Here is a 21492-nt window from a genome sequence, read left to right on the forward strand (position 1 = left end):
GTATTCGGTTTTAGATCTACTCAAACGAAAATCTTTAGACTCTAAGGTTGACCTCCATAACTAAAATTTACCTTCAATTCCTTCTCTAGTCTTATCAACAACAAGAATATCATCAACAAAAAGAATACACTAGGGTACATCCTCTTGCAAATGTCTAGTAAGAACATCCACAACTAAAGCAAAAAGATATGGGCTTAAAGTTGATTCATGATGTAATTCAACTGAAATAGGAAAATACTTGGTCCTCCTTGTGTTTGAACACAAGTAATAGCTCCTGCATGCATATCTTTAATGACTTGAGTAGAAGCATTATTAATCCCTTTCTTTTCTAAAACTCTCCATAGCACTTCTCTTGGAACTTTATCATAAGCTTTCTCTAAATCAATAAATATCATATGTAGATCCTCCTTATTCTCCATATACTACTCCATCAAACCTCAATAAATGTATAGCTTCCATAGTAGACCTACCCGACATGAATGCAAATTAATTTTGAGAAACATTAGTATCAGGTCGTAACATTTTCTCAATAACTCTCTCACAAAATTTTAAAGAACGACACATTAACTTAATTCCTCTATAATTCACACACTTTCGTGCATCACCTTTATTCTTAAAAATAGGAATCAACATTATTGTTGTCAGGTCTCAAGTAGAGGGTTGCGTTAGATAGTCGACAGCCTGCGTAAAACTTGTCGAATAATCATGATGAAACTTATATGTCATAAAATATGTTTAAAAAAATTTATATTATTAATGATTTAAATTGAAATCCACAACATCTTAATCATATTTAATCAAGGACACAAAAATGAGTACCCAAAAATAAATAGTCAAATTTAATCATATGGTATTTGTTAAATAAAGATTTAATGTTATTTAAGTCTTGATAAATTCCACTAAAATCCTTTCACATAACATAATCCTCTTTTAAATGATTGATCCTAATAACCTTAATTTGCATATATGCACAACAAAAGGTTTGCTTCAAGAATCAACACTTTTTCTTTTAGATTCAACATTGTGTTTAAGGATAAAAAAATGTTCTTATAAAAATTTTATCCATTTAACATGTCTATGTCCCAGCTTTGAGAACTCAATCCCAAGGCTTGAAGGTCAAAATACAATAAAAACTCTTTGGATAACAAATAATGCTTTCAATATCAAAGAGCTTGTACTAAGGCATAAAATTGCATATCTTATACAAATTCTACTGATTTAATGTCGGGTGACTCAAAGTTTGGTTTCTTAATGCAGCTAACAAGTGTACAACATGTTTACTAGAAACTTAGGAGCGATAAACATCTGAAAATTTTAATATAATTAAAAATAAATAAAAACAATAAGCAAACAAATTCATTTTGACAAAATAAAATTTCTTACGCATCCATTTTTGGCCAAAGTCCAAAGCACTAAATTGCTCAATAACTAAGCAACTAATGATGTTACCAAAGTAAAAAATAAATAATGCCTTATATCAACACATGTAGTTAACTTCCCACAAAATTAAGAAGTCGAATTTATAAAGAAAGAATCAAACATCTAATTAACACTTGCAAGGTAGAAAAATTAGAAGAAAAAATTTTTATTCAAGCCAAATGTGGTGAATGGCATGTCTTAGCCCACTATTTATATACTACTCATTAACTTCGGTTAATAGATAAGGTTGACATATAATCAATCAATCAAGGCTTAAATTAATTCCAAAAAAAAAATCTCAATTTAATTTAAATCTCATAATCAACAGAATAAAAAAAAATCCCAATTTAAAACTTCTAACCCACGGAATAGTAGTCAAAGGTCACACAGTAAAACCCATTCAGGAAGGTTGCATGCTAATCCTGTAAAAAGTAAATCCCCCGATCACATAGAATGAAAATAGCAATATGCGAAGTAGGGTATAAGCATAAATCCACCACGCCACTTTTGTCAAATAATGCAAAAGTCCACCACCTTAGCCAACAACCACCACATCAATAAAGTTGTATGATCCATCATGAAAACTACATAGTATTATTAATAAAGCACAAAATTCCAATAAAATAGCTCTTGTAGACTTGCACTGATGTCAGGCATATTGTCAAGATTATAGAGAATTGCCCAAATACAATAAGACTACAATAGAATGGAATTATGAATGATGGGCAAGCATAACTGTTTGTCAATAAGATGCACAATAAAAAGTAAATGATCATCGTAGCTTTGAAGTTGTTCTAGAAGTTGCTCATTAATAAAAAAGGCTAAGAATGAATCACAAAGAAACTTACATACAGGTTTATGCATATCCTCATAGATTCCTATCTCAACTAGTGCTGCCCGCAATAGGACAGAAATGTGGTGCAAAAGAGATGCTGCAACACCAACCTACATTATAAATAAGTAATATTTATAGTGATCCTACGTAATTGACACCGAACACCAAAACAAGAAAAGTAAGCTATACAGATTTCAGGCTTATTAGAGTAAATGCTTACAATGGATGAGTACATGACCACAGCTAGTGAACTCTTTCGACCTGTTGGCAACAGCTTCATACCCTGCATGTATGTCATGAATGATCAAACATTTAGAGAACTCTCCTAGAGTACTTGATTCCTACTAAAACAAAAAGAGAACAACTAAGCAAGTTATACAAACTGCAATTAACAGGATTCGTTAACCGAATTATTTTAAAGTTCTAAGAATTGAGACTGTTCTCAAAAAACAATTTCCCAACTAAACAAGTTATACAAAGTGCAATTAACAAAATTCCTAAACCAGATTATTTTAAAGGTCTATAACACCAAATGTAGCAAGCAATCCATTTTAAATCATTGTTTTATGTCAAGCTTATATATAAACACAAGAAGATTGCTAAACACTAGGCAGTGTTTTATAAAATGTTAAGTCTCGAGGAAGATGGAAAGAAGAGAAGAAAAAAAGATGGCATGCTTTTATAACAGAGCACAGGTCAAATAATCCTCTTAAACTCTCGGGAGAGCTCCAGCTTCAGTCATTTGGTTTCATAGTTTGTTAAAGTTGGGATCTTTGCCTTTTAGGAATCAAAACTCCTCTAATAGTGCTAAACTTCTTACAGAAGAACAACCTTTTACATTAGAACAATAGTATGTGAGCAATACTAAGCCTGCTCTTTAAATCTGCAACATTAAGATATCCAAATTACACCCTCAGTCGTTTAGGCTTCATTATTTTCCTTATCTATACTATTATTATAAAAGGAGCTTGAGTTTCCTTCCCCAAGCAAATCTTGTCCATCCATTTTATTTCTTCTTGAATTATCTTGACCATCCATTATAATATAAATAATTAATAATTCAAAAAATAATACTTATATAATTTAATGCTCTTTATGTAGACCTCATTCCAAATTAATTTTAAAATTTCTAAACGTTTTAGTTTCCCGTCTATTTCATTTAATTATGTGTGTGCAATTTGCAGCCCAAGAAAATTTTGGTTAGAAAAATGCTCTGGGATTTCATCAAAAACGCATCTTCATCCATTCAAAAAGCTTGGATTCTCTTTGGAGACGTTAACTGTGTACGTGAGTTAAGAAAGAAAGCTGGGTTCCCCGGCATCTTCACATTAAATTAGTGGATTTCAATGATTGAATTTTTAATCTTGGTTTCCATGATCTCCCTGACACCAAGATTTCTTTCTCTTGGTGTAATAACCAACCTAATAATCCAATCAGATGTAAGCTCAACAGAGTGCTGGTTAATATTGCCCGGTTGGGTCTCTTTTGAGCAAATGCACATAACATTGCCAAGAAAGAAAGATGTTCCGAATAAACAAAATGCCATTTGGAAGCGTTAATGTAACCTAACCTGATAGAGAACCATTAGTATCACAAGTATGATGCCGATGGTCATTGCGCTGCCATAGTAGAAGGTAATGGACTCGCTCAGATAATCAGCCATCAGCATAATGGAAAACCCCAGAACAAGGAAAACCACACGATGCGGCAGAAATTCTGCCACACCATATAGATAAACCGTACCAAAATCAGTTCTTTCTTCTAAAAACAATATAAAAACAAATAAAAATTGGCCTAAAAGCTCACCCAGCTCACTTGTCACTTCAACGACCCTTGAAGGATCCGGTAGCACCCTGACGTCAAGAATCCAATCCTCGAAGGGCGATAATGAACGAACGAACGAACCCTTATTAGTAACCTTCCGCCAGTGACCGGCAGGGCACATCCCGATCCCAAGAGACGCATTCCTGTGAAGGAAAGGTGAGAAGGAAAACAAAATCCCAATTTAAAAGCGAATGGAGAGCTCAGATTTGAAATAATACCGATGGAAGCAGAGTTCGACCGTCTGAATGCGGAAGAGACCATCGCCTTGGGATACGGAAGCAGTGATCCTAAGGGCGTGGAAGAACTTGTCGATGTCGCGAATCCTCGAGAGACCGCGGAGGTGGACACGATTGCAGGTGACGACGGCGCCGGTGCGGGTGCCAGGAGAGTTCTCCACCGGCCGGCCGGGGGATAGACGGAGAAGAGAAGGATGGGAATCAACTGCAAAATAAAGACCGAATCAGATAAGGGAGAAGAGGAGATATGGATACGGAGCGTTGGGAATGCATACCTACGATCTCATCAGCGGAGCTGAGATTGGGAAGGCAGATGAAAAAGAGAACGACGATGCAGGGTGCGGAGTGACGAATCGTAGTAGATATCTGCATCGCTAGGGTTCCCGCGTAGCACAAAACGACCGGAAAATTTGCGATGCGGTCCCGCGAAATCGCGAGGGTGAAATGTTTAGGGATCTGTTGAGTTACATCTAACTGCTAGGCTATTGTCTGCGATCGTATTAGCCCAAATAGAGTTTTATAGGCTTTTATCATAGTATTTAACAATAATTTAGCTTAAATTATTGTGGATAAATCATTGTATATATTTTCTCAGTATCTTTAAAATCTAAATGAGGGGAGTCAATATTTGACTCGACCCGGAAAATCCGGGTTCGGGTCGATCCGTTTGTGGAACGGGTCGGGTTCGGTTCAACAAACTGATCCGTTTTTAAAAATGGGTCGGGTTCGGGTTGACCCGGCAACCCGAAAATGACCCGAAAATCTCTGCCTGAGTCTGTTGCCCGCTTTGCCCGGTTGAACCCTAGTTCGATGTTCGTGTGCCATCCAAAGCATCCCAAGTCCCGAAGCGAAAGATCGGGGTCCCGAAGCGTCCCGAAGGTCGAAGCGCCCCGAAGGCCGAAGCGCTGTGCGCCTGTGGCCACTGGCCTGTGCGCGGTGGCGCGGACCGCACGAACCTGCGGTGCGTCCTGAGGCGCGAACCAGCGAACCCGAAGCATCGCGCGGTCGCAATCGCTGGCTCGCTGCGTCACATGTTGCCACCTATCGCTGCCGCTACATCGCCGGGAGTATTTCAAAAATGCGGGTCGGGTCGGGTCGTGTCAACCCGGCAACCCGAGCGGGTCGGGTCCGGGTTGAAAAAGCCGACCCGTTTATAAAAATGAGTCGGCTTCGAGTTGACCTGTTTAGAACCGGGTCAATTCGGGTTCGACCCAAACCCGACCCGCTGACCCGAATTGACACCCCTTTATCCTATTATATATAGCCTTGTCTGGCTTGTAAAATCTGATTGTACATTCATTGGAGCATAATTAAGGCATGTTTTAGGATTTCACTTTCACCTTCTATAACCTTCTCTTCTCTAGCAAACTCTTTCAGCATTATTTACTTCCTACAACTATGAAAATGCCTGAATCAAATTAGAGTTTGGAGAGAGCTCAAATGTTTGAAGAATCTTAGAGCTTCACCAAAGCACCACTGTCAGATTATTGCTCGACCATAATTATTGGACTACCTTCTGATCTTAATGATTAGACTAACACAACTGTTTGACTATAGTTGTGATTCTATCATCGTCCAACCTCCATAGTTGGGTTGTCAGCACCTAACAAGCATAGTTAAAAATCATTTGATCGTCACTGGTTGACCACAATCGTTTGAACATCGTCATTAATTAGACCTCCCCTCAACAACCACGGACGTCCACGGTGGTCCGACCAATGTCGTCGGATCAACATCGCTCGACTACCATTGTTGAATCTTCATTGCCCATTACCATCGGATTAGGGCTACAAATGAATGGAGCCGAGCCAAGTATGTGAGTATTCATGTTTGAGTTTGTTTATTATCAGCTTGTTCAAGTTTGGTTCTTGTTTGATCCGAGTTTTATTGTTTGTGTTCATGTTTGGTTCATTTAAATCAGTGGGTGTTCATGTTTGGTTCATTTAGTGTTTATCGAACTTTAAACAAACAAGCTTTAACGAGCTATAAACGAGCTCTTCTTCTAGATGTTTATTAACTTAACAAATGAGCTTTATCGAGTCTACTAACAAATAATTACATCGAGCATGTTTGTTTTATATTTATTATAACTTAATGATGCCACGGGTTGTTGTATCTTAAATTCGGCCATGGTGGTTTCAAATTGAAGACCCTATGTCGTCGATCTTTGATCCGGGTAGGATTGTTTAAAATTCGAAGACCTCACGCTGTCGTATCTTAGATCCAGGGGAGAAGAACCAAAGGCAAGTGCCTTCTAACCTCCCCTCGAGGGTAGGAGACGCCGGGAGGCTGCTGAAATAAAAAAATGACAAAGGATTCCAACACAATTAATTTTAAAACAAAACATTTGTCACCAAATTAATTAAAATTTTATTTAAATTATACAATTTTAATCGATTTAAAACAAGGTAAAATAATAAATTTCAAATTCTCTTGTGTGCGATTTTAATTATATTACTTTCATTGGATATAGATCAAGCAAATGAGTTTCCTCGTTAAACTCCCAAGTTATAAAATTTATGCACTGATTTCAATTCCCAATTTGGATATCAATATATGTATTTATGATACATTTGCTAGAATTTAACTTAAATAACTCAACATATTATGTGATACAATAGCATACTATTTTTCTTGCCTTAATATCAAAGTTATTGGGTCCTTTTGTATTTAAATTGATCCTAAAGCTATTGGAGTATTTATATTCATTCACTTGGACTCAAAATTAATTGAGTGGACATACCTTTTACATGAGAATAAAACTTATTGCGGGCTAGAATATACGCAGCGATAGAGTTAGAAAATTTTCATCTCATCATTGTATGGATATTCAGCACACAAATAGAGGAGAAATATAACATCAAAATTTTTATGTAGAACCCTAAAAAGGGGAAAAATCACAGGGCCACGCTCAGTTGAAAGGACTTCACTAGTGTTTGCTTATATTACAAGTGTTTGACTCATCCCTGAAATTGAGGATGATCATATTACAATAATCAACTCTCGAATTAAAATTCAGTTACAAATAGAGATAGAAAATCCGTCAACATTTGGTGGTCGAGCAGAAATCCGGCTTCAACTGACAGTCGGGTAGAAATTCGACGTTAGTAGGCTGTCGGGTAGAACTCTGGCTTCAGATGGCGATTGTGCAGAACTCCTGCATCAGTCAGTAGTTGGGAATAACTCCAGCGTTGGTCGGTTGTAGGGTGGAAGTCTAGCGATGGTCGAAGAGTCTAATGGAAAGACAGCTCTTTTCCTTCTCTTCACTTTCTTCCTTCTCTTCTTGCTTCCTTGTTTCATTCTCTTCTCTTCTTGCTTGAGCTCTCCTCATGAGAAATGAGAGGTCTATTTATAGTTTTCTGATAGTAACATGATAAGTAAATATGAGGAAGATAAAGGATAAATTGGGAGTAGTTTGAATGGACTATCGATGTTAAATACCTTGATTGTGGACTGTTTACTAGGCATTTGAATGTCTTAACGATATCAGAATTTGATATTCTTAGGCTCGTTGGATTTTTTTCGTCGATTTGCTAGATTCGACTGTAAGCATGTCACGTTTGGGAACTATTTATTAATCCAAATTATGGATTGAACATTTCAAATGCACTTTGGGTCTTTGATTTAGACCTATTTGAGCTCGAATTTGGTTGAATTTGGTGTTGTTGGGTTCCTATTTTTTAGGGCTTCAGTTTGATTGTAAGTTTGATGAAATCGGAGTTCATATGATTTCCAATTTAATTGTTGAAGTTTATAACTTGATTTTACTTCGAGATTCGTGCCTGATCTAGAAAATTATGTGATGATATATCAAAACTCTATTAATATTTCTTATTCAACTTGAATTAACTAAGATTTTCTCTTCTTTTGCCCCAAAATTATTGGCTTACTTTATGCTTTGCTTATTTTGGTGAAGCATTCTTTATCAAAGTTATTCTAACAATGTTTACATTTAAGTGTATAACTCTATTAGCCATACCTATTGCTACGGGAAAATCATGAAAACAATAATATTAACAAGATATATGACTTTGAAGGAGAAGTAAAGTTTAAGTGGGCTATTCAATGTTGATAGTATCAAGACTTCTAATATCCATACAATTGATTGTTTCTATGAGTCTCCTAAGGGAGATTTGATGTGTGAAATATATTATGCAAGAATTATGAATGAAATGCAAGTATGAATATCTTATATTAATATATCAATAATGAGGCAAATGTATTACACATATATATAAGCATTAGCTAGTGTGTTAAATTTGTTACACAAATACACTAAAATATTTTCCCGCATGTGCTTTGATTGTTTATCTGATTCCTAAATCTAACAGTTTAAGAATGTTGCACATGTCAAATATTAAAGTTTTATCCTCCTCCTTAAAAAGGATTGAGTTGACATAGCTTGAATTATTAAATGCCTCTCAAGTTCCTATAAAATACAAGTATTTAAAGTGACTTTAATGTCACTCCGATGATGATCGTGTTGATATAAATCTCAACCAAAAGGGTTAAATCATAAAACTAGTAAAAGTCTAAATCCTTAAATTGAAATATATCACCTAAAAGTTTAAAACTAAAACTCATCCACCTCCCATAACTGTTTATTGAGGGTGACAAATTTGAAATTAATTTCAACTCAGAAAGAGTGAATATCATCATATGGGGTGTATCACTAAGATTAATCCTCAAATAGCCACTTGCTAGCAGAGACGTGGCACGTGCCCTCTGATCAGATGATTTTGCCACAAAATGACACCACTATATTACGATCACGATCAAAGCCCATATGTTCCATAATGATATCAAACTCTTGAGTGATGAATCATATGATATATTTGATAGACATAAAGCCCTATGTCAATTAAGATGGATTCAGATATATCCTCTTAGACAGACACCACCCTATGTCTACAAGGTTTTCTTGGATGAAGTAGCATATGTCTACCGATAAAGAGCCTTCTATCAAGTTGGGTCGATTACCTCCTCTGACTAAGTAAATCAGGGACCATGATAGCTTAGGATAACAGAACCATGGGATCTTGATCGGGCTCGTCTTCATTCCACCATCACCATTTTTAAGTCTGCGGTGATAAATTTTAAGCATAAACTCTAAATTTCAATATCAAAGTCAAATCCTAATGTTGTTGATATTATATGGGCATTCAGTGCCTATCTTATGACTAGCATTAATCAGAAATTATATCTCGTTATCGAGAGGGGTAATTAACTATAGGGGTTTGCACATATAGGAAACGAGAACTCAGATTATAAAGTCCTCGTGAAATGAGGGTGAAATCTCTGGGTAGTGTCTTATTTCAAACCCAATATGTCTTCTAAAAATTTACCCTTGAACTTTATTTGTTAAAACTCTCTTGAAAGAAGGGAAGGACAAGGCACGAATTTTTTTGGAGCCCACAACCTAGCCCATATTAAATAATATCAATAGTATTTATTATTAGTTACAAATAATGCTCCTCCAAGTTAAGTTAATAACAATTATAAATCATTCTTTCAATATTTATATGTCTTTATGATGATGAAATTATATAATTTTGGTCTCGTTGGTTTCTTCTCATTGACACACTTAGGATGCATTTGGGACGCCATTTTCGCTGTTGTACGGTAGGAAACGCAACCGAGTTGCGGTTTGGGGAGACGAGGTCGTGCTCCGTTCTCAAAATTTTTGCGTCCTGCGGCTACTTTTTCGATCCTACTTCAGACTCTTGCTTTCCACTGTTTTGGCTGCTTTCCGCTTTTTGAGGGTAAGAGAAAGACGAAAATGCCTTGCCAAATACACCGTATCTTCTTCTTCTTCCTCGTGAAGTTCGGCGCCGGAGAGAACGCTGAACGAAAGTAAGGAATTTTCCAGCGGTGGGTCATCGACGATGATCACCGTGGTTCCGTTTTGGATTTTATCGACGAAGATGGAGTGGGTGATGATGAGTTTTGCGTCGGAGGCTGGCCGAAGATGATGTGCGGCAGTCGGTGGCATAGTGCGGTCTGGAGCTCCTTCCCGAGCGGCGCCGCCCCTGACAGTACAATTATTATAGAATTCAAATCAAAGCTCTCCATCAGAGGACTTTTCGCCAAAGCTAACACTAGTGGGGGCACCACCGCCGTCGCCGTCACCTTATACTTTTGTATCAGTCTCAGCATTGCTTCAATCTCGAACTTCGGCATTGTCACAAACGCCGCACCCGATCTCAGCGAGCAAAGCAAAGTAAAGTTGAGAGAAAATATATGAAACAGGGGAAGAACACAAAGCACAACGTCATCACTTTTCAGAAAAAGATTTGGATTTCCTCCATCTACTTGTTGCGCGATGCTCGTTATCATGCTCCGGTGAGTTAACATCACCCCTTTCGGCATACCCGTCGTTCCGGACGAGAAAGGAAGCGCGGACATGTCGTCAGTGGATATGGAAATTAGTTCAGCAAGTTCAGACTTGTTGCGAGATGCTCGTTCTATGCCATGATTTCTTGTCGCCACCGTCGAAGCTTAATATGACCCAAGAGATGATGGAGAGCCAAGCAACGATCACGTGGCACATAGCTTATCCTCCGTTGGCGCTTTCGGCCTCTAATCCTTCAGTCTTCATGGGTCTTCACGGCAAAAGCATATCTCCGGTATTCTCCTTGGAAGCCGGCCGGCGATGAGTGACCATCTGTGATTAAAAGAAACTGTTAATTATTTTAGAAGGGGCAGAAATCTAATTTTAATTTTTTTTTTTAATAAAAATTTCTGATCGTTTAATTTTTCATCAAGATTTGTTCATAAGTTTCTTATTTTCAAAAGATAAATCTTTTAATGAAATTGTGAGATGACGAGGAATTTGTTTGCTTTGATTGTAAATAAGTGCAGAAAATTAAATAAAATTCAGTAAAAAAAAATCATTTAGCTCAAGAAATTCCTTAAGACCGGCTTCTTTTGATTGAATTGAAGGAAATGAACAAATTTTATTCATCTTCATATATAATGGTAACAAGGTAATTTGTTGTCAAACAGCAGCAGCACAGCAATTCGACAGTAATACTACCCAAACAAAATTGACTGATTTATATACAACAACTTTAAAAAGCAACTTAATATACAATAATTTCACAACCTGCTTTACTGACAGCTGCAACCGTTCCAAACGCACCCTTAATTTGATTATAAGTATACAAAATTGGAGATTATTTCGTTCTCCAATTAATGTCTCAATTTTTTTTCTTACTTCAAGTGCTTGATATGAGATCATTTGAGCTTGGATTTGATCATTTTTTTATGTCGATGGGTTTATCTTATTAAGATGAATGGATTTTACTTCTAAAAGTTTTCAATTTAAATATACATCAAGATTTGTGCACGATCAAGCCAATTTCTCATGTAGTAGCTACCTCCTATTTCTAGAAGTTAAAGATTGTTTTGTCTAACAACATATATTTAAGTCTTTCAAAAATCATTAGGTGCAAAATTTCAGTATATGCTCTTATTATGAGGTATTAGTACTCCTTGTATGTCAACAAAAACCTCCCCTCGGGGTAGTGCATAAGTAAAATCTTTTTAATTATAGCTTTAACTTTTTATGAAGTATGCACATTAATACGAGCAAATATTATCGATAAAATTTACTCTAAATTAATTGTAGAGACTCCTTTGGATTCTAAAAGTACCAAAATTAAGTTTAGTTGGCAAAAAATAATTTCGATGACCCTAAAAATGTCTGAATTGGACTATTTGGATTAAGAATAGGCGTAAACACATATAGAAGGCTGAATTGACTGGTTGTCGATATCAGTGACATTGGGGGCAAATGTACAATGCCCCCTTATGGCATCTCCAATGGAACGACAAACAACCATTTGCCGTTCTTCCGTCGCTCCAACCGAGCGGCAATTTTGACGCTATTTCATCGCAGGTGAACAGTATTAGTGTCGCAATGTTCACCTGCCATTTTTTTTTAATTCGAAAATTATATGAAATGAAGTATGGGAAATAATATGCTAGGAATATTCTTTTTTGTGTTAGAAAATAGAGTTTGGTTAAAGACAGGTTATTGCATTTTGGTGTATTATTGCATTTTGGAGTGAAAAAATGAGTTTTTTGGTTGGATATGCCCTTAGTTGTTTGAAATGGGGTTGTGAAAACCTAGACCTGTCAATATTTGACCCGACCCGAAAACCCGAGCTGACCCCTACCCGAAAATTTCGGGTACGGGTCAACCCGAACCTGAACCGGGTCGGATTCGGGTTAGGGATTTCGACCCGTTTGTAAAACTGGGTCAGGTTCGGGTTGACCCGAAAATCCGAAATCAACCCGGTTTGACCCGTTTTTAATTAATTTAGGAGGGTTTAAATGGATTTTTATGAAATAAGTACATGATATTTCAAAAAATTATAAACATTATTGCCCAAATTAAATTAATCTTGATTTATTTTAAATTAATTGAAGTAAATCTTACCTTCATTTGATTTAGATTTAAATAAATTGAATTAAATAAAAAAAATTAATGAATTATACCCGAATCGGGTCGGGTTCGGGTTGACCAGGACCCGAAGCGGGTCGGGTTCGGGAAACCGACCGTTTGCAAAAACGGGTCGGGTTCGGGTTGGGTTGAACAGTGTCGGGTCAATTTCGGATTGGACCCGAACCCGACCTATGACCCGGTTTTGACAGCCCTATGAAAACCTGCAACTATGCACATACATGCGGTGATAAAATTTCAGCCCATAATCAGACAAACATCCATACTTACTCCTAATTAAAATACTCTTAAAATCCCTTTCAATAAACAGATTTTTCCAAACAAAATCATAACATGCCAACTAATTCGAAGTGGACGCTTAACTACTTCGGATTAAGCATTGATGCTTTCCCATCCCAATACTCGAATAAATAATTCTCTCTCATTCTATTAATGAAGACATATAAATCTTTCAGTAACTTTCCTGTGATCAACAGTGATTAAATTCACCGCACCGCCGGCGGGCTCAGCTCCCTTCAACCTCCGTGATGCTCTCCAATGCTGGCCGCCAGTGCGAAGGCCTCAAGAGCGAAACTGTCCCTACTCCGCACTGCCGTCCGTCGTCCTCCGCCGCCTGCAAACCACATCAGATTACTGAAATCAGAGCAGCGTCATGTAAAGTAGTTGGTGATGATGATATGTGATGTATGATGGATCCAATTGCATCGGTCAAGTCACATCAACTCCTTAATTTTGGTTAATTAAGATTTCCTTTCCAACAATTTTCTTAGTAACTTTTTAGTTTAAAATTTTTTAATTCGAAAAATTTTATAGTGAAAAGCTGCTTTATAAATCATTAAGAAAATTGTCTCATTTAGGACGACTTTCTTACTACATCTTAAAGCAGTTTTCTAGCACAAAAAATAAAATTTTTATACTAAAAAGTTGCTTTACGAAGCATTAAGAAAGCAGTCACAAACAAAGCCTAAGGCAAATCACACACATCACATATGCAAGACTTGAACCCAAGACATCTTAGGCTTTCATTTTGAACGGCATTTTCATTGCTTTTTAAAGCTGCTTTCTAGCACCAAAATTAAAAACTTTATACTAAAAAGCTGCTTTAAAAAGCATTAAAAAAGCTGTTACAAACGAAGCCTTAATTGGTAGTCAAAACTGCTAGCCAATAGATCAATAAGAGTTACTTATTAAGTCCTTACCAATACCTTAGAGTTGAGCTGAAGAAATCGGAAAGAGATAGCAAGATAGGGAAATAATAGACTAAAAGTTTTTTTTAGATTGGTTACGAATTATGGATGACCTAATTAAACTTTTAGATAGAGAAAGTATACACCAAATCAAGATTTTAAGAATATAAAGAGGATGGTTGTGAAAAATATATTCATGACAATATTATTAATGTTTGTCATATTAGTTACCTCCTATTTTTAAGCAAATGTTGAAGTAAATTTTTAAGAATAAATAGAATAAATAACGAGAAAAATATATAAATTATTTAATGTAGACGTATTTATAGTGAGTAAATTAGGTCACCAAATGCCGAATATGCACTACTATGTGATAAAAATTAAAAAGTGAAGTTTTATGGACACAAACTTGAGCAATTTCTAAGAAGAATATTCAACACTCAATACATGAATACTTTGAATGAGTGGCCAAATTTTATTTTTTTTGGGATATTTAGGCCAATAAAGTCAGACTCACACACATCACATACGTAAGATTTGAACCCAAGATCTTTTGATTGGTAGTCAAAACTCTCAACCAACAGACCAAAATGAGCTACGTAGTGGCCAAAATTTTAAGAGTTGCAGTATTATCAAGTACGTACACTCTAGAAACTCTAAGTGATCTCAATACATGATTAATAAGATTCTAGTAGGAGTGTGGGACTTATTGATATAGTAGACTCGATTAGTCCCAATTTTGGACCAACAAAAATAGTAGAGGACTCAAAGTATTTAAATTAATTCTAAGATTGACAAATGAGGGTCAACATTCTATGTGAAATATTGAACATCATACGTATGATGATCAACGTCGATAGTTGAAAGTCTAGTGTGGCATGGGACAATTAGTTGCTCTCCTTTAAAAATGAGAAGACCAAGCAAGCAATAAAAATACTCAATATGCCCTAAACAAAAATAACTATAGTTTAAAAAATTTTGTACTACTCCTCACGCAATTTCCACCCGATTCAAGAAACCTTCTCTAATTTCGCACATCCGCCTGAAGCCTCCCGCCCCAATCCGCCTCCGGTTTCTTGATCCCGACGCCGGAGCTCGGAGCTAACTCCGGCATCCTTAGGTCTCACCTGGACGTTCGCCTCACGCGAACAAGTCGCGTCACCAAGCCCAGTCGGGCTTCTGCCTTGGCCTTGCTTTCTCCGGTCGCCTGGCCGTTTGCCTCCGGCCTGACTAACCGACTGCAGTATGCTCCGAGCAAGCCTCCGTTCAACTCCCTATCTTGCTTTCGCGATCGAAGTACACGCTCGTCCCCTTCTCTTTCCTCCTGGATCGCTAGATATCGCAAGGAAAAGAAAGAAGACAAAGATCTTGAGCTCTTGGTTTAGCCTGCATGCACATCTCTTGCTTTTCCGTCCAGTGTCTCTAGTTCGCACGCTTTGCTCCGCCTCTTGCCTTCGCGGTTTCACCGGATCTCCTGTGCCGAGTCCGGCTTCACCGCCTCCTTACGCACGTCCAAGCTTGGCCGCCGACCGCACCTCCTTCTTTGAATCGTTTTCTTTGGACAAGAAAACCGCCTTTGCCTCCTCCACCTTGAGAACGCCACCATCGTAGCTCTGATACCAGATGTGAGATCCCTTCACTTGAGGAAGAAGCACTTCCTCATGGACCTTGCAAGAGGAGGAGGGAGAGGGGAGAGGGAGAGAACCGGTGCAAACTTTTCAAATCTTTATTCCTTGGCTTCCCCCTAATACAAGCTAAAAGGCCTATTAATAGGCACTTAAGGCTATACAAATAGCCACACACAAGCTATACAAAAAATAAACCTAAAATCTGGAATAAAACCTAACAAACTTAATTCCATAATATTAGGTTGCTCCAATTTAATCATCTAACTATTCAAAATTAATCCTAATTTAATCTCAGAGAGATTAAGTTGGGATCAATTTAGTATAATTGAGGGACTAAATTGAAATCAATTTTATATCATTATTATAATATAATGCATCATTCCGAATCAATATTGTATACTTGATTGACTAAATTTAAGGAACATGATACTTTGAGATTAATAGTTAGTTTGGAGAAATTATTATGTGCAGACACTGGACGGTCCGGAGACCAACCATAACGCACCACGTCACCTGGTATCGAGTTCCGGTGCCGAGAATAAAAGAGACGTAACGTGTCCTAGTTAGTCTCCGATCTGCACAGAATAATTTTTCCTACATTTGAGATAACTTTTTTACTACTGTAGCAATTTTTTAATTCGAAATTTTTTTGAATGCAACAAAAAGTAGTGCCAAAACTCAAAAGTTATCTCAAATAAAATTTAAATTAGTTATATAAACTATGTTTAAATTTTTCTAATTTAATTAATAATTATATTTTACATCTTATTTATTTAATTTTGCCCAAAATTATATACTTAGGACTTAAACAATAATTTAGTCCACTTCACACCTATAGAGATTTTCAATGTGTCAGATCTCTCTCTCTCTCTCTCTCTCTGCTATGGTCTTTGAACCAGAGCTCCCTTCTTTTGAGACGGCCCAACGATCAATTCCCAGAAATATTCCCTTCAAACATAAAATTTTTGTGCAAAAAAAAAAAAATTGAAGTTTTAATTTAACCTACCGTCGCCGGCGGCGAGCTATCGCTGGACTCAGCCGCTCGATCTCCGCCTCCTCTACTCTCGCAGCTCTTCCTCTTGTCCTTGCAGCCAACAATCAATTTGCTAAGCCTCACTTTCTTCTTCGACTTAAATACACTGAGAACTTCTGATCGATCTCCAATTTGATCAAAAACCGAAGAAATCAAACATCTGAAAATCGAAATGACGAAGAAACGGCAAACCTTGGAAGCTAATTAGACGATAGATGTATCCGACATGGAGGGTATCGTCGGGGCGGAGAAGCTTGAGGTACTTCACCGGAGCGGCGGAGGCAGAGCCGGAGGAGTTGGGGTTAGACCGTGAGGTGATGATGACGGCGACATAGTGGCCGGGATTAGAGGCCATGACGTTGCTGGCGCTTAGCGAGTGGTAGAATTTCTCGGAAGGGCCACTTGGGTGTTGTAGCAGGACTGCAGCTGCTTCCGCCGCTTGGCAATTTCCCATTGCTGGAATGGTTTTGTGCGAAGATATACAAATGGAGGAGAGCAGAATGGGGAGGAGGAGGAGGAGCAGAGGCCTTGCGAGTTATAAGAGAGGGAAAGCACGTGCGTTTTACCTCTGTGTAGAAATGCAAAGACGCTCAATTTATAATAAAAAAATTTGATGCGTAATCATTAAGACAAAGAGAGAGAGAGAGAGGAAGAGATTCTATGTAATATCTAAATTTTTATATTTTATATTTTAATTATATTAATGTATTATATCTATTATATAAAGATTAAAATTTAGGTATATAAAATAATAAATTATATTCATATATTTACATTAAAAATATTAAATCTATTTAAATTTAATAAATTTGTTGCACATATTAAGATTTAAATGAGATTAAATATATATGATGTTATTTCTAATTTAAAAAAGTAGAGTTAAAAATTTCTATTAAATTGATTTATGTAATAACATATAATATTTTTTTATTTTTATTTTTTTTGCATTAAGAAGAGATAATATTTTTGTATTGATGGATAACTTAGGATTGTAGACAATTCTTATTTCTATAAAGTGATAGTTTTAGGCATTAATTATGACAATATAGAAGCATACTATTTATTTATTTTTTTTATTGGACTTAAGGTTTTATTTTGAGCGGCTTTTTTATACTTTTCTAAAGTAGTTTTTTGATAAAAAAAAATTAATTTTTGCATTAAATTTTTTTTTTAAATAGCAGTAAGAAAGTAATTCCAAATGAAATCTTAGAAATGACTAATTAATCATATGCAATATTTTTTACCCTAATAAAATTAACTTCTATAAATAAATAAATAAATAAAAACTCAGCTATTCATTATTCTTGAATTATTTATCTCATCATTTGAGGATATTATTTTATTGAGATAACATCTAGCTGAATTGTGAGTCCATGGACTACTACATCTAGAGAATGGTAAGAAATTTGGTCATAACTTCAAACAAAGCAAACCCTTCTTTAATCTTTGTATTATGATAATGGCCCAAATTTTTGGCGGGGTAAGTTCTGGTATCTTTATGACCTCGTTTCCTTTGGTTCATTGTTGTTTCTTCCTCTTTTATTTGTGCAAGTTATATATTCGCAAGTGCTTATCTCTTTTATGGCCTGCTCGTGCCGTTGGTTGTTCCTTTTATCTGCATGTTTTGCTGGCTGGATCATCTGGTTTATTTCTGTTTGACCTTATTATACTTTTTCTTGTGTTTTGATTTCCGTTTAATTCCTATAATAGGTAGAACCAATAGCTCATAAGATTTTATTTAAATGTTACATTTTTAGAAAGCCCATGATTCTTTAAGGACTTATAACTTTTTCCTTATATTAACATGTATGACCTTTATTTCATTCATGATTACAACTTCTTTTCAACTAATTTAACATCCTTAGTGTCTAATCCAATTGATGTGGACATCATCAAATTGGCTTTGGGGACCTTTAAGGGTGAAACTATTTGAATGATATGATGTTCATCATCTAAGTCAAATTTTGAATTGGTGTAAAGAAGAACTAAAATTCTTAAGAATTAATGGAGGTGCATTTAAATTCAAATGCTACTTATGCATATGCAAATAGTCCATTAAATGTTATTCTTTAATAACAAAACATAAAAATATTTATGCAATATTTCGTGTCGACTAAACCAAATCAATTCAAGCTGAGCCCAGTTCAAAACTATCTCAAAGATTGAACCAAAGTCAAAACTTCCTACTCTTGACTAACCTCATTCAAGCTAATTCAAAAAAAAAAAAAATCCAAACTTAGAGCGAGGTCATATCTTGAAATTAAAGTTTAAAGGCCAATCAATCTCATAAAATTTATGACTAATAATCTTAGATATGGACATGAGAATTGAAGCTTATTTTTAAGGGAACTTAAGAGAATTATGGTTTCATTTCGGCCAATTTTTCTATTATTTTGTTTTTCAGTCCGTAATCACAATTTTATTTTGCTACTGCTTTTCACTGGCATCAATAAATTTTTATGCTAAGAAGCTGCTTTCTACAATAGCTTAAAAAAATATTTTCTTCATATTAATTTTACAATCATTTTTATAAAAAAGTTGCAGCCGTCCCAAATAGACTATTATTTTGTTTGGGACGGCTTTTTTATTGTTTCTTAAAACTGGATTTTAGTACAAAAATTTACAATTTTGTATCAAAATTCTATTTTAAGAAGCAATAAAAAAAAATAAGGTCACAAACAAAACCTCTATTTGCACTATTAGCTTATGTTTCAAGCACACATTGAGCACCAACCGCCAAGACACTTGTCCACTTATGACTGAAGTTTGCATGACAAGCAAATTGAACGTCAATTCATTTCTAAATAAGTTGTTTGCTTATGTGCTCTGACAATTCGTAAGCTTGCAAATCAAATCAAATCATTAAAAACCTGCTTGCTTCAGAATGCTAATGCAGATCATTTTGTTATATATATATATATATATGAGTATTTAAGTAGGTAGAAGATATTAGGCAACTTGATTTCTTAGTACACAAATTTTTAATTCAATAAATTCAAGATTTAACCAAAGTGAGCCATATTGGCTAGGGATAAGCCAGATTGATCTTGCTAATTCATGAAGGTCTCGAGTCATTTATGTTTGGTCTTAGGACCGAAGTCCTCGACTGATCATTTGTAATTCAAGGGATAATTTATGAATATATTGAATCCAATATACAAACCCAAGATCGAACGTGTAACCGATCTAATTAATGAGATCCTAATATCAACTTTGACTCACTAGATTGTGCACAATTATGATCATTAAATGATTAATGATAATTTGTTTATCTTGCTTGCTTTAAATTCAATGTAATTATTTGTTTTAAATTTTCTCTCTACATTTTATTTAATCTGATTTGTATTGCTATATTAGGATCCTAGAGATTTTTTTTGTTGAAACACACAACGGGACCTACACGTTAATTGAGAAAAATAAATACAAGTCCTCATAGGATCTAAAAAGCTCTCTACAAAATATAACATTTGAAGAAAAACCTAGGAGTCAAAGATCATATCTATTACATAAGCAAAAGGAAAAAATCAAGAAGACAAAAACCATAAAATCATACCAACAGCCTACAAATAGAGAATGAGGCAACACAAACAACCAAAGTGAGGAGGAAACAACAACCTCTCAAAACGGAGGACCTGTCAATAATCAATCTGCACAAAAGACAAACAGGTAGAAAAAATATAGCAGATAATAAGAGAGAAACCAAATGGCTAACTGACAACCCCCAATAGGACTGACAACAATCAACCAAACTCAAAAGCATTCTAACCAAGCGAAGAGACAAAACCAACAGTCAGCCAGCCCCACCAACCAAACTCCGAACCATCATCGCCACTCGACAGAAAAAAGAAGACCAACAACATAACAAGAAAGAATAATCCAAATATGTTTTAGCCACATTCTTGTAGAAACCTAGAGATTATCTTTTACTTAAAAGTCAATATGTGATAAAGATTTCTTATATAAAAAAAATTGCATGGCTTGTCTTACAAAGCTCTAACAATAATCAACAATTGATTCCTTCATATTTTAATGGAATTATTATATTATGTTTTGATTATATATGTCATTTACAAAGTTGCAGCTCATAAAAATGTTGGAAAGTGATAGGAAATTATTCCCCAAGTGGAGTTTTAGTTGGACAGCTTATAACTATTTAGACTAATCTATTATATATGGAAATAAGATATGTAGAAGAAGATAGAGAAGAAAATGAGAGGAGATAAAGAAGTGATAGGAGAGTGAGTGTGAGAGGTGGTGTGTGAAGGTTTGTTTGGATAAAAACTTGATGGAAAGAGATAGGAGGATTATTCCCCAAGTAGAGTACTTTATAGTTGGACAGCATATAACTAATTTTAATTAATTTAATTATTCTTTTAATCTACTCATTTTGTCCTTTTTTTATTTTTAGTTTTAGTTGGTGTGAATTATGAATTTAGTTTTGAATATATATATATATATATAGGTTGCTCATAGCGACCAAAATTTATCTTTCCATCATCAACATATATATAGGTTGCTCATAGCAACTCATCACCTGAGTGCCCCTGCGTTGTGCACCCGAGTGTCCCGATGCTATAAAGTTTGCTAGAAAAAAAGTCAGAGAGTAGAGCGCCACAACACTTTAGATTCAACGCCGCAGTACTATGTAGTGCCACAACGCTAGACAAATTTTTTTCTGAAGGGTGGCATTCCTTAATGTATGTTTACATTACTTTCATGTGATTTTTGAGTGAAAATGGTGCAAGAGATGAGAGAACCAAGAAGAGAGCGCAAGAGAAGAGAAATTTATACATATTTCTCCTAATTTTCATAATGATTTTTTTGATGTGATTTGGCTCCATAATTTTTTTATTCCATTTTAAA

General features: G+C 35.7%; 3 protein-coding genes across 5 annotated transcripts; all 3 read right to left on the bottom strand.

Annotated features, from left to right (window-relative positions):
* Window positions 1–2100: 2100 nt before the first annotated feature.
* LOC110104839 lies at window positions 2101–4814 on the bottom strand. Of its 2 annotated transcripts, none has more exons than XM_028692742.1 (6): window positions 4590–4814; window positions 4297–4519; window positions 4061–4221; window positions 3825–3970; window positions 2475–2537; window positions 2101–2364 (listed from the first exon to the last, which is right to left on the bottom strand). In XM_028692742.1, exons 1-6 carry the CDS (start codon window positions 4684–4686, stop codon window positions 2116–2118), a joined length of 939 nt encoding a protein of 312 aa, XP_028548575.1. In that variant the 5' UTR covers window positions 4687–4814; the 3' UTR covers window positions 2101–2115. The 2 variants fall into 2 exon arrangements, with proteins under 2 accessions (XP_028548575.1, XP_028548576.1); XM_028692743.1 differs by having other exon boundaries at window positions 2264–2351; window positions 4590–4813.
* A 5389-nt stretch (window positions 4815–10203) lies between these two features.
* On the bottom strand, window positions 10204–10719 carry LOC110104840 (4-coumarate--CoA ligase 3-like). Its single transcript, XM_020834108.1, has one exon. The coding sequence runs from the start codon at window positions 10717–10719 to the stop codon at window positions 10204–10206; it is 516 nt and encodes a 171-aa protein (XP_020689767.1).
* Window positions 10720–13031: 2312 nt separating this feature from the next.
* On the bottom strand, window positions 13032–17212 carry LOC110104835. Of its 2 annotated transcripts, none has more exons than XM_020834103.2 (3): window positions 16822–17212; window positions 16603–16742; window positions 13032–13394 (listed from the first exon to the last, which is right to left on the bottom strand). In XM_020834103.2, exons 1-3 carry the CDS (start codon window positions 17081–17083, stop codon window positions 13287–13289), a joined length of 510 nt encoding a protein of 169 aa, XP_020689762.2. In that variant the 5' UTR covers window positions 17084–17212; the 3' UTR covers window positions 13032–13286. The 2 variants fall into 2 exon arrangements, with proteins under 2 accessions (XP_020689762.2, XP_020689761.2); XM_020834102.2 differs by having other exon boundaries at window positions 16603–16745; window positions 16822–17210.
* Between the last annotated feature and the right edge of the window lie 4280 nt (window positions 17213–21492).

Source organism: Dendrobium catenatum, unplaced genomic scaffold (assembly GCF_001605985.2).
Source record: "Dendrobium catenatum unplaced genomic scaffold, ASM160598v2 original_scaffold_268049, whole genome shotgun sequence".
NCBI classification, from domain to species: Eukaryota; Viridiplantae; Streptophyta; class Magnoliopsida; order Asparagales; family Orchidaceae; genus Dendrobium; species Dendrobium catenatum.